At 40.4% G+C, this 16814-nt stretch overlaps 2 protein-coding genes across 2 annotated transcripts in view; one reads left to right on the top strand and one right to left on the bottom strand.

Annotated features, from left to right (window-relative positions):
• Positions 1-16814, top strand: part of LOC104938354 (neurofibromin) — a 162546-nt gene that overhangs the window by 72594 nt on the left and 73138 nt on the right. Inside the window, exons 31-34 of the mRNA XM_019274828.2 lie at positions 3172-3269; positions 4150-4296; positions 4400-4546; positions 9297-9407. Of these exons, the coding sequence (XP_019130373.2) occupies positions 3172-3269; positions 4150-4296; positions 4400-4546; positions 9297-9407 (503 nt within the window). The remainder of the gene's footprint in view (positions 1-3171; positions 3270-4149; positions 4297-4399; positions 4547-9296; positions 9408-16814) is intronic.
• Positions 13567-16814, bottom strand: part of LOC109142617 (oligodendrocyte-myelin glycoprotein) — a 10778-nt gene continuing 7530 nt past the window's right edge. The window contains exon 3 of the mRNA XM_019277225.2: positions 13567-15507. Coding sequence (XP_019132770.1) covers positions 14517-15507 — 991 coding nt within the window. The 3' untranslated portion in view covers positions 13567-14516. The remainder of the gene's footprint in view (positions 15508-16814) is intronic.

Raw genomic sequence — 16814 nt, 5'->3', positions numbered from 1 at the left:
TGTATCTAGGACTTACGTGTATTCAATTTATACCCTGAATATGAGCCAAACAGTCTCAGAACGGATAATTTAGCTGCACTTCCTTGTAAGTTTGTCAAAGTGAGCAATATATCATCTATGAACTGACTTATCTTTTATACATTATCTCCAATTAAAATCTCCTTAATCTCTTGGTCCTCCCTTCTTGCCTGAGCTAGGGGATCTATGAAGGGCAGGGCTAAATGGGCAACATTGGCGGCAGTACAGTAAAGCCAAATGATGCAGCACTGATCAGCATTGCGCTGATATTTTCCTTGACCACATAGTCTACCACATGGCATGTTCATTTGAGTGTTCTCGGACAAACCCCATTTGGTCTGGATTAGTTCAGAGACAATGTGTTCAGTCCTTTTGGCCACAATTGAGGCAAATGGCTTATAGTCCGTACTCAAAATAGATATTGGCCTATAAAAACTACACTCTCCCTTATCCTTGCGTTCTGTAGGAATTATTGATATTATTGCCTCGCTCCAAGATTGGGGCATCTGGCCTTACCTAAGAGTGTGGTTAAAGTATCTGAGGAGCAGTGGCAATAACTCAGGCTTGAAGGTTTTTATACCATTCACTGACAAACCCGTCTGACCACTCCCTTGCTATGCCCAGATCTGTGAGAGGAATAAATGTGTTCATAAACCCCATCTTTTTTAATTGTTCATGTTCTGAGTTGGAGAGATGGGTCCCTTGCCTTATACTGTATCTGTTGGGTAGTTGTGGTCAAAATAAACTCTTATGTCTTTGTAAAGGACCTTCTTTTTTTTCCAAGCAAATGACAGGATCTGTTCTTGAGTTTTATATAGTGCTGTCAAGAGATTAGAAAAATTGAGAGATTAATAAATTATGATCTGTAATTAATTGATCTAATTAATCTCTTTTTTAATCTCGCCTAAAAGATGCTGAGAAAAGCCCTCAACTTGAGGTATTTTCATTTAAATTCATTACATTATTGCGGCAGATCAAAAGATTGATAAATAACAAAAAAAGTGGCTTTAAAAAGTCATTTATTGTTTTTAACAGATTTGAACAGATAGTCCTAGCCATTTACATTCCGCTGTATTTGAAACTAGTCCCAAGTGCGGCCTGCAACCTTTAGTTTCGACCTTTTGTCAATCTCCAAATAATTATAAAATGAAAATATAATTAAAGCTGCAAGCAGCGATGGTCGGGCCCTCGCACATGTGCGCACGTCGAAACGTGTGCATGTCGAAATGTGCATAACATCAGTCTTTATAATAGCGGTCTTAATAACCACAAGAAGTTTCAGACAGCTCTGAGAAGGTGCTTCCTGCCGATTTCTTTTTTGAATCTTTTTATGGATCGCCACGCCCACACCGTTTCTGTTGTTAAATATCTGATTTACTTTGGAAACTGAAGAAGAAAAAAAACCAATTGAAATTCAATAGGGCCTCGCACCATGTACTCAGGCCCTAAAAATAAAAACGAAAAAAAATAAATAAACATGCAAAATTCAATAGATAATAAAACATCAGGTCCATATAAAGTGCTGCTGTACCTCTGTTAACCCCTCGTCCACTTTGTTTATCGGCCTGCAGTTCTTTGCTATCCACTTGGCAAGAACATTCGTCAGTCGCAGGCTTGCTTATACACGGGGTGTTCTTCTCGAATTTAGTTTGCCGAAGTATGTCTCGCTAAATTGATAACATTTACGCTGTTAACGTTAGCTGTGGCTGCACTCGCGACTGGGTGCGTTGCGTTGATGTGGTAGGCTAAACTTGAGCTGCTTCGGTTGTAAGCAAACTCCTACTTACAATTATCAATGGTGTTGTCGGGCGTTTGTGAAATGTAAATTTCCCATTTATTGGACCGACAACTCTCATATGCTCCTCCATTTTTACGTCTCCTCTCCACCACTATACTTTATACTAGTTTTATAAAGTTAATTACTCTGGACTTTGGCGGAGCATCATGAGGTGGTCGTGAGCCCAGAGCTCTGTGGCAGTGCTGTATTTTCAAATTAAGCTTGTCCGACACAGCTAGGTCTGACATCAGAAATCTGACCACAAAGTTCGTTATATTAATTTCTTCCTCACCTTCAGGGACTCCATAGATGCGGATATTGTTTCGCCATTTTGTTTGTTTTCCTTAAACTAAAGACTTTCTCTTCCTTGTGGCCAAAAAATACCTGTGGTACAAACACTAGCACTCCCTTGGTGCTCTGAGCTCACAGTCTGGGGAGCCCAACTCAAACTGAGCTAACTTTAGCTAACAGCAGCTACAGTTGACAGCAGTTTATTTTACTGTGAAAACTGAGAGAGTTGAGGTAAAGCAGCTGCTGTGTAAAGTGCTGCAAAGCGTTACGTACCTCCTGCAGGTGATAGTAGCACAAGCAAGTTACATCATGTGAAAACTGGTAGGGTTGCACAGTGAGAGTGATAAAGGCACCATTCACCTGATTACACATCAGTATAGCATAACAAACCAATGCATTTTTTTAATGAGCTGCTACAAATTACTGACCGAGGAACTTGCTACTTGCTTACTAGCTGTGGCTAAACTGCGAGGTGAACTGCCTTTTCTTCTTTGTTTTCTCTGGTGAGTGTCCACACAAGTGTTATATTCTATAACTATGGACTGTATTATAACTTTATGAACTGTCTCTGTGCCAGCTTGACACCATTATCTGTTTTACCCTCTCTTCAGTGGTGCACCAAAGTAGCGTCACTAGAAAGTTCAGCTTGAAGTGTACAAATATTTTTGGCTCATTATGATGCTGTGGCAGACTGCCACATGTACAGAATTAATGGAAAATGCTGCATGAGTATTGAGTAGTCATTAATGCATTATGTAGTACTCGTGGGTCGACCACACCAATCTTGGTAATCAGCCTTAACCTTTGATCTTGATTTTGATTTTGACTTTAGCCTAACACCTGTACAGTACAGTACTGTTATAACGTGCTGGCAAACTCTGTGTACTGATAGATATACAACACCTTTCATTTTGCCTTGATGACACACACACAGACTCACAAGGTGAAAACAAAACCAGGCCAGCTATTGGTGTTGTGGCTCGTAGCAAGATTCATCAGTTGACTTGAGTAATGTCAGTTACTACTTTAACTAGTGGTTGATTGTTTTTAATATTTGTGTTGTATATTCCTGTCTTTCCCTTCAGATCTTGCAGAGTATTGCAAACCATGTCTTGTTTACAAAAGAAGAGCACATGAGGCCTTTTAATGACTTTGTGAAGAGCAACTTTGATTCAGCCAGGAGGTAAAACACTCATTCAATCACAAAACACAACAGAAATCCCCTTCAGTCTGTTTTCTTCCCATTCAACAGATGATAAATGTGTGTTTCTGTAACTTTGTTTAAAATGACTTGTTTAAATAACTATCCAAACTATAGCTTGGTTACAGTTATTGCTTGATTTGAAAGAATTCAAACTAGAAGTTGTCGTGGCTTCAATGATATTGACCCATGGCATGACACTGTTTAACCAAAGCACTGTGCATACCTTTTCAGTTAGTTAATGACAGCTTATTGTGATAATTAGTAAATCACACCAGCATTTAATTATTAATGTGTCATAAATGTCAGCTGCCTTGACATGAATGCTGCATATGACTTTTTACTGCATCATGCAGCTTTCTTGTGTGATTCTGCTGCTACATGTCTCATTTGACCCACTTCTGCAACATTTTTGGGTGTTGGAAGTACCGTACCTTATTTTAGTGCCCCCCAAAGTTTGTTACCTTGCTTTTTGACAGCTGCTAAAGTATCCTATAGACCTGCAATTAAAACATATGTTTGATTACTGTTTCCCAAATCCCAAGGTGATGTCCTCAAATGTCTTGTTTTGTTGACCAACCAAACATATTTGGTTTATGATGAAGTCCTAAAGAAACCAGATAATATTTCATATTTCAGAAGCTGAAATCTTTCTAATCCTAAAAAAAGCTATGACTGACTAGCCAACAACTACTCAGTGATTTATTGCAGTGCTAGTATCCTGTGAAAAACATGATATGCAGAAAACAGAAACCCTCTAAATGACAACATTTCTCTACAGCACCAATGGTGTACAAAACTCTTGGAAAGTATCTTTGACTATAGCAGTGAAGTGCCTCTCTCTGTGCTCACCTTACCACAGATTTTTCTTGGACATAGCATCTGATTCTCCACCTAGTGACTCTGTCAACCACAGTCTGTCCTTTATCAGTGATGGCAATGTGCTGGCATTACACCGCCTGCTGTGGAACAACCAGGAGAGAATTGGCCAATACCTCTCCAGTAACAGGTCAGAACAGATTATTTGGTGAAGCACAGTGCTCTTGTGTACTATTATATAAGCTCAATACTGAACTACTATAAACATGACCTCATTATGATCTGATTTTCAGGGACCACAAGGCTGTAGGCAGGCGACCTTTTGACAAGATGGCAACCCTGCTGGCCTACCTGGGACCTCCTGAACACAAACCTGTGGCTGACACACACTGGTCTAGTCTCAACCTGACCAGCTCCAAGTTTGAAGAGTTCATGACCAGGTAGGATTCGTCCCAGCCTCTAACATAATGATTTTCTATTTCTTTACCATAGAAATACGAGGTTTCAGGGAGGGACATTATGACGCTACTGTTGCTGTCCACATACAGCTAACTGTAGCTCACCTGTTACAGGTAACACCAAGCACTTAGTCCAGCTAGCATTAGTAAGGTGGCTAGCTTAGTTTTCCAAAGCTCACTCACCATAGCGTTGTGGAAGCATAATGTATCAGCTAGGCATGCCAACTACACCAAGCTCATTCTAGCAGAAAGACCCGAATCATGGGACTGTGTGTGTGGAGCAAAGATAGCGGGTATGGATACTCACCTGGTATGTGTAGCCTGCCTTAGCTCAGCCCAGCTTGTGTGAACACTACAGCTGCTTTATTTTCAAGAGCCTTATCTGCAGGTTGCCACGCCAGGCAAACTTTGGGAGAGGATGAAGTAGGATATCTCAGCCATGCCAGACTGGAGCTGGGTTGACACTCCTTTACTTAAGAGGTTTAAGGATTGCCTGTCAGCTGGTAATTTCAGGCCACTCTTGGAAATTGACAAGAAATCTGCTAACTCAATTCAATTTCATTTTTATAGCGCCAAATAATAACAAAAGTTATCTCATGACTTTCCATACAGAGCAGGTTTGGACCGCACTTGGCGATGGTGGCAAGGAAAAACTTTCTTTTAACGGGCAGAAACCCTGGGCAGAGAGAGAGGGAGGAGGGGGGTTTAGAAAGATAAATAGAGAGACAGAGACCAAGACCGAGACAGAGGTTGAGACCTACCTATAGCAGTATAACTAAGTGTAGCCAATGCAAAGAAGCCAAAATAGGAGAAATATGATCTCTGATTTTGGTTCCTGTCAGTACACGAGCAGCAGACAGAAAAGGAAGCATATATAAGCTAAATAGAAGTGGTCCAAGCCCAGAACCTTGTGGAACTCCGTGACTGACTTCATTCATTAACATGAATGAACTGAGACAGATCTGAAAAGATAAGACTCAAACCAGCTTATTAGATGTTCAAGTCTCTGTAAAAGAATTTGACGGTCAGTGGTGTCAAATGCAGCGCTGAAATCTAACAAGAGAAAGAAATCCTTTGTCTGGTGTCATTAGAAGGTCTTTTGTAACTTTCACTAGCTTCTTTTTCAGAGGTGCAATAGAGTTGAGGTTTGTTCGTAATGAACCTGCAGTACTATCAACAAGATGATCTACACTGAACAAAAATATAAATGCAACACTTTTGTTTTTGCTCCCATTTTTCATGAGATAAACTCAAAGATCTAAAACATTTTCTTTATACACAAAATAACCATTTCTCACAAATCTGTCTAAATTTGTGACTTCTCTTTTGCCGAGATGATCCATCCCACCTCATAGGTGTGGCATACCAAGATGCTGACTAGACAGCATCAATATTGCACAGGTGTGCCTTAGGCTGGCCACAATAAAAGGCTTCACTAAAATGTTCAGTTCCATCACACAGCACAATGCCACAGATGCAGTTGGCATGCTGACAGCAGGAATGTCCACCAGAGCTGTTGCCCATGAACTGAATGTTCATTTCTCTACCATAAGCCGTCTCCAAAGACATTTCAAAGAATTTGGCAGTACATCCAACCGGCCTCACTACCACAGACCACGTGTAACCACACCAGCCCAGGACCTCCGCATCCAGCATGTTCACCTCCAAGATGTCTGAGACCAGTCACTCGGACAGCTGCTGCAACAATCGGTTTGCATAACCAAAAAAAAATTCTGCAGAAACTGTCAAAAACCGTCTCAGGGAAGCTCATCTGCATGCTTGTCGTCCTCATCGGGGTCTCGACCTGCGGTGCGCGCACACACACACACACACACACACACACACACACACACACAGCCCGACCCAAAAAAGAAAAAAGGGTTATTTAGGCTACTGAATTACTTATTACTTAACTCGTAGGATATATAATATAGTAATAGTAGTAGAAATAAAGCTTATTAAAGAAGCTAATAAAAAAGAGATGAGAGATGAGATGAACGCACCCACCAGTGAGTGACAGAGGCCCATTGCTCGTGTTGTGCTATCTTTGACACTTGCCATTGCATTTGTCACTGCCAGATGCAAATTATGTCCGAAGCAGTTCAGCCACATCCAGTCCATTTTTTTCACTGCTGCGACAATGTTTGCCCCGTTGTCTGTGGTTATGCATGCCAGCTTTTTCTCATCCAGCGACCACTCCTCAAATGCGCTGTGGAGAGCCTCTGCAATATTGTCGGATGTATGATTCTGCGGCATAACCACCGTTTCGAGGCAGCGGGATTTTAGAGTCCAGTCTGTGGTCAGATAATGTACCGTTAGGTGTCATATTAACACTTGACCATATGTCAGTGGTGGCAGAAAAATAGTCCACGTCTTTGAGCTCAATCTGAACAGATGCTCTGGCTGCACAGTACATTTTCAGGACAGCAGTCTCTGAAAAGTAGGTTTTCCCAGGCAACTCCTACTGCTTGTCAAATTTCTGTAGCAGCGACTTGAATGCCGGTTTCTCCACCGCGTTAAACGGCACCATCTCCTCAACTAGGTACCGTGTAACGGCATCAGTTAGGCATTTATGTCTGTCACTTCCAGTGCTGTACTTGGAAGCAAAGGCTTCGGCTACTCCAAGTTGTCGGCTGGCACCCGCTGTTGCGCGACTCGGTGTGGGTCTTGAGGGCGGTGGCAGCCTCGCATCTATAGCGGGATGGTAGCTTGCTAGGTGAGACCTTAAATTTGATGTGTTTCCTTGTTTTACTTGAATTTTTTTGAGGCAGATTTTACAAATTGCCTCATCTAAATTAGCTGGTTCCCCCTTTTCATTTGACTGAAAGCCAAAATGCTCCCAAGAAGTTACATTTGGCTTTGGAACAAGCGCAGCTGGCATCTCTCCCGCTCTCACTGTAACGTGTCTGGTTACCTTGGTTACGCGGTGTCGGCGGTGGGTCTGCAGTGGGTCTCATAATATTGCGGTGATTCATTTTTGCGGTTATTGCGACAGCCCTAGACCTGACTCCAGTTCGTCGTCGTAACCGATTTGAGTGGGCAAATGCTCACATTCGATGGTGTCTGGCACGTTCAAGAGGTGTTCTCTTCACGGTTTTCACTGTACAGGGCAGACAGCGTGTGTGGCGTCGTGTGGGTGAGCGGTTTTCTGATGTCAATGTTGTGGATCGAGTGGCCCATGGTGGCGGTGGGGTTATGGTATGGGCAGGCATATGTTATGGACGACGAACCCGGGTGCATTTTATTGATGACATTGTGAATGCACAGAGATACCATGACGAGATCCCGAGGCCCATTGTTGTGCCATTCATCCACGACCATCACCTCATGTTGCAGCATGATAATGCACGGCCCCATGTTGCAAGGATCTGTACACAATTCCTGGAAGCTGAAAACATCCCAGTTCTTGCATGGCCAGCATACTCACCGGACATGTCACCCACTGAGCCTGCTCTGTATCGGCATATACGACAGCGTGTTCCAGTTCCTGCCAGTATCCAGCAACTTCGCACACCCATTGAAGAGGAGTGGACCAACATTCCACAGGCCACAATCAACAAAACATTCCACAGGCCACAATCAACAACCTGATCTGAACCTGAACTCTATGCCAATAGAACAAAACTGCACATTTCAGAGTGGCTTTTTATTGTGGCCAGCCTAAGGCACACCTGTGCAATATTCATGCTGTCTAATCAGCATCTTGATATGCCACATCTGTGAGGTGGGATGGATTAACTCGGCAAAGGAGAAGTGCTCACTATCACAGATTTAGACAGATTTGTGAACAATATTTGAGAGAAATTGTTATTTTGTGTATCTAGAAAATGCTTTAGATCTTTGAGTTCATCTCATGAAAAATGGAAACAAAAACAAAATTGTTGCGTTTATATTTTTGTTCAGTGTATTTCGCAGGGGTTAAAGGTAGCAAACAAGGACCTGATATTCAAGAGTCCATATTTAATCCTCCACTGTTGGAGATGTTGATTTATTTTGTATTAAGTTTTTAAACTATTGAAGAACTGGTTTTAGTTTCAAACCTCATCTCCCTCATAAGCTGCTTTAAGGATCATGCATTCATGATCTTTTAATTTCTGTCATTTCCCAAACATTCACTGTTACAGCAGAGACTGCTCATTCAAGACTTTTTGTCTAAATAACAAAAATCTGGATTCCATTCCAAGTAAATGACAATTATTCAAATCAATTTGGGGTGTTTTTCTGTAGCCTTTTCTTTCTAATTACACTCTTTGTGAAGAGAAATTAAAACTGCCTGCGAATTAACTGCTTAATGCTGTGGCTCTTAAGTTTTACTGGTGAAGTTGTCACAGATGACGGAACTGTTTCTACCACTGTCATTGTAAGTTCCCTAAAATTGACTTCTTGAGTTTAGTTTCTTCTTTCTCTTGTTAAAGTAGCAACAACTTCATGCTGAAGTTATCACCAAGGTGCTTTGTAGCTGCTGTTTTTCTTCTTTTTCATTTTTCTTTCTAGGGTCATTAAACATCTAAAACATGATTCAACATTTTCTAATGATATTCAAATCCAAAATGGTATCTGCAACTGAAAACAACATTTCTAAGAATCTAGCTTGTGGTTCATCAGGTCCTATGGACACATTTCCCTACTTGGGGAATAGAATATAAAATCCAATATAATGTTACTCTAATACAACCCTATATCAAATGGAAAAAAAAAGAGTGACTGATCCTCATCTGTCTTTGTTTTGTAGGCACCAGGTCCATGAGAAGGAGGAATTTAAAGCCTTAAAGACCCTCAATATCTTCTACCAGGCAGGAACATCCAAGACTGGCAACCCAGTGTTCTACTATGTGGCTCGCAGGTAGGATCTGGAAGTTCATGTTACTTCTAAAACAAATGCATGCCCATGCAAATCAGGCGATCATGTAACTTCTAATATATTTGCCCCTCTCTATGTCAAATTATTAAAAACCTCATTCAATATAATGTAGTCCAATACAATACCACCATAGCAGTCTGTATAGCATCAGAACCTACTATTGGGTCAATTTAGTTACTTGTGTAATCCATCAGTGCAAATGCATTCCATCAATATATGCCCACTAAATGTGCTTGCTTTTTAAACTGAAAGGCTCAGATTATTATTATAAGAATATGACAACATTATGGAAAGGACCCTTGTCATAAAAATCAGGGTTACACAGCTATTTAGATGTTTTAACTTATACAATGTTTGTTCCTATTTATTACATGTCTTGAGGGCACTTTCCTTTATTGCTGTTTTACTGAGACTGGCAGGGTAAGGTAAAGTTCAGGTTAATGTATAAATAGAGGAATTCCAGAACAGAATGAGGCCCAGGGACAGGTCAGAGAGGTGACATCTAGATTGGGGACATACTGACTACTGATCAGGGGATATGTTGAAGAAAACTGTTTAGATGCTAAATGTGCAAATTGTCTGTTAACAATTTTCAGGGGTTGAGACAGTCCATCTTTAGGAAAATGTATAAGAACCAACTGTCAGAGCTCCTCCAGGAGCCTTTTTCTCTGTAACCCCTTTAGTGTGTTGCACTGTGAAAAGCTCCTCTTGTACAAGAATAATAAATTCAACTTAAACTTTGATGCTTTGAATCCGATCCTACTTATTTAAGGGTTTTTCTTTAAAATTCCCGTAACAGCCCTAAAAAGATGTATCTTTTTTATTAAAGAGCATGATATTTTTTGTGTAACCAGAAACAGCCATGATATCACTCAACAGCCTTCATCAGAAAAAAAAAAAAAACATCAGCCAGAACACAGGAGTTGCTTGTCTACCGTTGCCTTGTTCACTTATTTTGTTTGTCATTGTGTGACTTACACGGGACTCACACCGAACGCGGAACGGAAGCGGAACGGAAGCGGAACGGTACTTTGCCCGGCGTCAACTCACACCGGACGCGGATCAGCCGCGGAACGGCAGCGGAGCGAGCCGGCCGTATTCACGCGAGATCACGAGATCACGCGAGAATCCTGGACATACCCGAGACCCCGCGATAAACAGTGTATAAAGAAAACAACAACAACAAACAGCTGACTTTGCTTCTCCGACGTGGAGGAGATTATAAAAAGCATCTGTTGTGTCATAAAGGATTGTGTGTTGTTCCACTTCAACAGTTAGTCTCTCGTTGAGACCCTTTGATCGATCTTTGATCACCTGGTGCCACCGGTCATGACGTCACGTTGATGTGAAGTTGTAAAAAGCTACATGAACTGAGTATTGTGTTTTATTTTGAAAGGGGGCGGAAGTTTATTATGTTGATTCAAGGCCCGGTTTCCTGTCTGATGCGCAGTGCTCTGTTGAAATTTACGAGGTTCAGCTGCAGCTCGCGGAAGAAATAGAAATCCTGCGGAAAGCCGTGGCGCGGAGAGACGCTTCTGGGACGCTTCTGATCCGCGTCTGATCCGCGCCCGGTGTGAGTGCTCTCATTGACTAGACTGGATTCTATTTGCTACGGTGACCGCGGCAGTGCCGTTCCGCTTCCGTTCCGCTTCCGTTCCGCGTCCGGTGTGAGTTGGCCTTTAGGTGTTTTAACATATTAGTTTGAACTCACCAGAGTGGCAAAAACAAGCAGTTCAAGTGGGTGCACATTGATGGTATGTAATTGTCCCAAAGCATTACACTCTGCAGCCGGTTTTACGGCTGTTGGCTGTAGCACTTGTCGAAGAAAAAAAGCCCAGTTCAGATGTTTGCTGTGGTGGTGTATGTTTATTAAAAAGCATTCTGGCACACTGGTGAACTGACAGTCACAGAACCTATCTGAGCCAATGAGTTGACCCAGAGCAAATGAAGGGAAATACTTTTATACAGAAAACAGTCATGATTACTATGTAAATAGGGATGGAACAAAAAGGTGAGGGAGGCAAGAGAAGGTAAAGGGGTTGGGCAGTAGATGGAAAGGAGGGGGTAGGTGACCTAGGGTAGAGAGGGCAGGCCTGGAGGTTGGAGCCAGCCAGGCAAAAGGGCAAGAACTCACACTTGGTATGGGCAAAAGGTTTGAGACCTAAACAATGGGACCTAGACGTTATTTGATTACTCAGTTAGCAAGTCTACACTGCCCCCAATGTGTATTATCCCTTGATCAAGGGACCAGCCCAGTAGGGGTTTCAGGTTTTCCATATGTCAGGATGTATTTTCTTCATCACACTGAATACTGAATCAATTTCAAAAAATGTTGGTCCCATTATTCATCATTAGAGACAAAACTATTTGAAAATAGATTCCATCTTGAAAAAAGTGTCCCTTTTTAAATCAACCCTTCAACCCCCAAGGCTTAACCTTAACCTCCCTGTCATGGCTAGAATTCTCTCTGAGCTTTAAGTACAGAGCAGGGAAATGTCTTCTGTCAAATGCACCTAATGTGCATTGTATTGTTTTGTGTTGTTTTCTATTCGAGTACACACGTCTTTGGCCCATCTAAGATGTGGACATGTATGCCTAGGGAGTTTTTTTTTATAAGGCCTCAGGAAAGAATCCTTATAAAGGAAAGAAAAAAACACTTTGGATTTTGAAAAATAAAACAAAATATAATGAAGTGTAGAAAACATTATTTGTCATGAGCATTAGGTCGGACTTAATCATTATTTTGTTTTGTAAAAAGCTAATTAGTCTGTCCTCGGGTTGCAAAGGGGTGGAAAATTTGGTGTAATTTAGTAATTGTGGGTAAGCTACCATCAAGATAAATTAGCCTCATAAAAGGTCAATGAAATGATGCCAGCTATAGCTTATTTAGGGTCTAACCTATCAGCTATGCATGTAAGGGAGGAATGTACAGTGCATGTAGGAGGCGTGGCCTCAATAGCCCTGCAGTAAGTGCTATGTGTATGAGATTGAGGAAGCAGATATTCAAGTATAATTGCATGAAATGCTAAAATATATTTTCACCAACTATATTTAATTTCCCTGTTAAGGGCCAACCTTCAATTTTGTAAATTCCCAGAATTTTGCAACCCTAGTCTGTCCATAAATAACCAAGAGTCAACCTATGTTTTTATTCATATGGTTTTTATTTGCAATAGAGTTTAACTAAATCTCTGCAAAGGTAACAGTCCATATGGGAAGACTACAGAGTAGTTTGAAATCCTGGTTTGGTTGCAAATTCATTTCTTAATATGTGAAGAAAAAAGATGTGTTAGGGTTAGGGGAACCAACAGTATTACAACTCTTCAGTACAGTGAATTACACATAGACTAATGACTCATTACACAATAATAATAATAATAATACATTGGATTTATATAGCGCTTTTCAAGAACTCAAAGACGCTGATAAATTAATTCATTGTTGTCACTGTGACTTGTCGCCATTCAGGGTTCTAATTGAAGAGTAATTTTCACCATGCTGATGAAAAAATGTTCAGATGTACAGATCTGGCATGCTAAACACTTTAACCCCAGGATCCATAATGTCCACCACCAACCTTTGCTTTTCTTTAGTTTGGAGCCCCCAGGAAAAAGTTTTACAATTGTGGTCTTACATACCTATCAACCAAAATGTAATGGAAACATAGAAAGGAATGATGTGTAAAAGAACAGTTGTGCTCACCTCTGTCTCTTTTCTTCGTCAGACACCAAACCACTTACTTTACTGCTGTCCTGTGTAATTGCCACAGCAGCGGATAATGCAACCAGGAGTCATGCAGTAGGGTTGCTCTTTATCATGATTTGTCAGTTGGACTAACAGAATACTGAATATATTGTCAGCCCCCTTTTGAACGGACCTTACACACACACAAAAAAAACACCAATATTATGACGGAGAATGGAACACAAAACAGTTCTTGCCTTTGCTGAAATTCTGATGGGCCATCTTACTCTTTCTTTTCAACATTTATTAACATATAATTATTTGTTTATTGTGCTTTTGTTTTTCTTCTTGTTTATTTTGTTTGTTTGTTGTGTTATATCATAAAGGATACAATGCATTGTATTATTGTAATTAATAGATTTTTCTTTTCCACTGTAGACAGGAACACCTATTTCTATTCTATTTTTCCTTTTATTTCTTTCATTTAACTAGCCCTTTATTAGCAACTTTTTTCTATTTTGTGTAGACATTATTGGCTCCTCACTACTTGCTGACAGAGCGTGTAGCCTGGTGTGCAAATATGGGCTATGAAATGTTATGTAATGCATATTGTCAATCCTGTTTTGACTGACTTGGTAGGACCAAATGTAGCACAAGCATCTATCTACTATTAGAAAGAAAGCATGGTGCATAATCTGTGAGTCTCATTCTGTCAGTATGGAAGCATTACACTGACAGCTGGGCATGGCTGCTGGACAATGCTTGTAATTCCACCAAAAGTGCCTCATCTAGCCGTGTGAGGCTGCACATAGCAGATTGAGCCAGGCAGGACGTCAGGAACAGGAACAACATAGATAATCTGGTAAATTTTCAAAATAAATCAATGGTAAAAATAGACAAAAAAATAACTAATTAAATAGTTATCCTCCTCACTCATAGTAGAAGCACAAGAATCTTAATTGATCAAATCAACGAAATCTGAGCATATCAACAAAATCAGCTGGTGAAAGTTCTTTGCTATTCGAACGCTCCCAGTAGGGGATGAAGCAATGCATAGGACAGAACAAAACTACATGGCAGACATGATTCATAGACCTGTGTCTGGTGGAATCAGGATGTGAGAGTTGAGCATTGACATAACCACTTCTGTTGATTCATTCAGATATTTTGAGTACTTTTCTATCTTGTAAGTTTATACAGTTCATGGTTGTGTACAGGGTTTGAACAGTCATATTGTGCATGTTGAGCTCTTTTAAATTGATGATAAACTGGTGGAAGGCAGTAATAGTCACAACAGTTTTTACAAGGAAAATTAAAATTAAGAGTGCGAAATGGAGTTACTTGGTCATATATTCACAGTTCAAAATAATCCAGTGAGTAGTGTGTTCTTTATGCCGTCAGTGTAGTTCAGAAGGTGATGAAAGCTGTCATCATGACTAAAATAGTCATGGTGACAGTTTGTTGGGTCTCAACGAGGAGTCCCTGAACGTTATTCCGTGAGTTAGCTACTTTAGGCTTCCTTGTTGTAGACAGTGGGCTTGCTGTTGTGCTTGTGTGTGTCGAGATACTGTCAAAACCTGTGGAAGTTGTCCGAACAAGCACTTTGTAATCCCCAGTTTCATTCACTTCTCTTTTGTCCTGATACGTTCCTGTTCCAAAAAGTGCAGATTTTGCCTGGTAACTAGACGTAACCTCTACTGTTCTTGCAGGCGATTGACCACCATGCCCTTCACCTCTGCTATTAACCCAAAGTGGTGGCTCTGTGAACAGTGCAGAGTGTCTCTCCCTCCCTGGTGTACCCAGATGGGTTTGCCCACAGATGGGTCTTGTATAACAGGGGCAGCCTAAGACGGTTGCATGGGTCTGCTCAGCCCATCTCAGGAGCCTTGTTATGTTTTCTTCTTCTTCACAAGCCCAGGGGTTATCCCCAAGAGTCATCACTTCCAGCACCTTCAACTTATTAAAGATTCCTTCAGACAACCATGAGAAGCGATTAGCATGCAAATAAAACTGGGCTAGCCTTGGTAGCCGATCCAATGATCCAGGCAGGATCTGTGTCAGATAATTATGTGACAAATCAATACTCTCCAAGTTGTGTGGCATATTTGTGGGCACTGTCCAAAACCTGTTGTGACTGAGGTTGAGAGCTTGGAGACTCGGCAGTGTGTTGTTAATGAAAACCACTCTCTCCAGCTCATTGTCTGACAAGTCCAGTACTTTCAGATTCCAGTGATAAGCTGTGTCGTTTTTATCCAGCGAACGTAGATGGTTTCCTGCCGCGCGGATATCCCACAGAGAGCGCGGCAAGGAGGGGGGCAAGCTCTCCAGGCGGTTGTAGGACAGGTCCAGGGTTCGGAGGTGGGCATAGTGGCTGAGCTGGCTGTCCAGAAGCTGCAAGCTTTCAGAAGAGTGTAATATTTTATTTTATTTTATTCTATATATTTTCTGTACTTAATCGCGATTAATATCAAAATAAAATGTATCAATAAATTAATGCATTTTTTCTGAGACTGAAGCTTATTATGAATATTTATTTATGTAAAATGATCAAATAATGTAGAATAAACTCAGATAAGTATATGAAATTCACATGTTATTGGCTTAAGGTGCACATATGCACAGTGCAAACAGAAAAAAGCCAGAATGAGGAATATACTGACGAGTGCCACACTCCTGTAGTGTAGACTGGGTGTTTTGCTTTGAGGTGATATGTTAAGTCGTGTTACTTCTGTGGAATTTAATTCGCTTTGCAAACGTGCAAATTGCCTTGTTTTTGTCCAACGAGCCGTCGGGCAACTTTTTAAAGTGAAATGTTCCCCCTAAAAGTCCGTCCTTATCCATCTTTACACCACAGACTCTCTTTAGTTAGGATAGATCATAGACATATATGCACAGACTCTCCTTTAGTTAGGATAGATCATAGACATATAACACTAGACTCTCCTTTAGTTAGATAGATCATAGACATATAAACATAGACTCTCCTTTAGTTAGGATAGATCATAGACATATACATAGACTCTCCTTTAGTTAGGTAGATCATATGACATCATATGCACAGACGCCTCACTGGCAGGTTGGTCCGTTGCTGCGATACGTTAACGTGTCGCCATATTGGATGTGGCAGATCTGCTGCGTCGTAAACTAAAACAAGCAGGGCCGGTTTTCTATGGGCAATGTGGGCGACCGCCCAGGGCGCAGTCTCCGTGAGGGCTTTAAGTTAATGCCTCTATACACCCATTCACACACACACACTAATATCTGGGAAACAAAGCTCTACTTTGCCACATCCAAAATGGCGGCCGCCACCGGAAGTAAACAAACTGCGTTAATTGCGTTAATTTTTTTTTAACGCGTTAATTCTTAAATTAATCGACAATTAACGCGTTAATTTTGACAGCACTAATATATTATATATATAACACACACACATATACATATATACATATATATATATATACACATATATATTATATTATACATATATATTATTATACACACACAATATATATATATATGTTGTATATATATATATATGTATATTATACATATATAATATATATATATAAAATAATATATATATATATATATTACATATACATACACATATACATATATGTGTATATATATATATATATATATATATATATATATATCATATATATATATATATATATATATTATTATATATTATATAATCTATAT

Source organism: Larimichthys crocea, unplaced genomic scaffold (assembly GCF_000972845.2).
Source record: "Larimichthys crocea isolate SSNF unplaced genomic scaffold, L_crocea_2.0 scaffold320, whole genome shotgun sequence".
NCBI lineage: Eukaryota > Metazoa > Chordata > Actinopteri > Sciaenidae > Larimichthys > Larimichthys crocea.
This window is presented reverse-complemented; position numbering and strand designations above follow the sequence as displayed.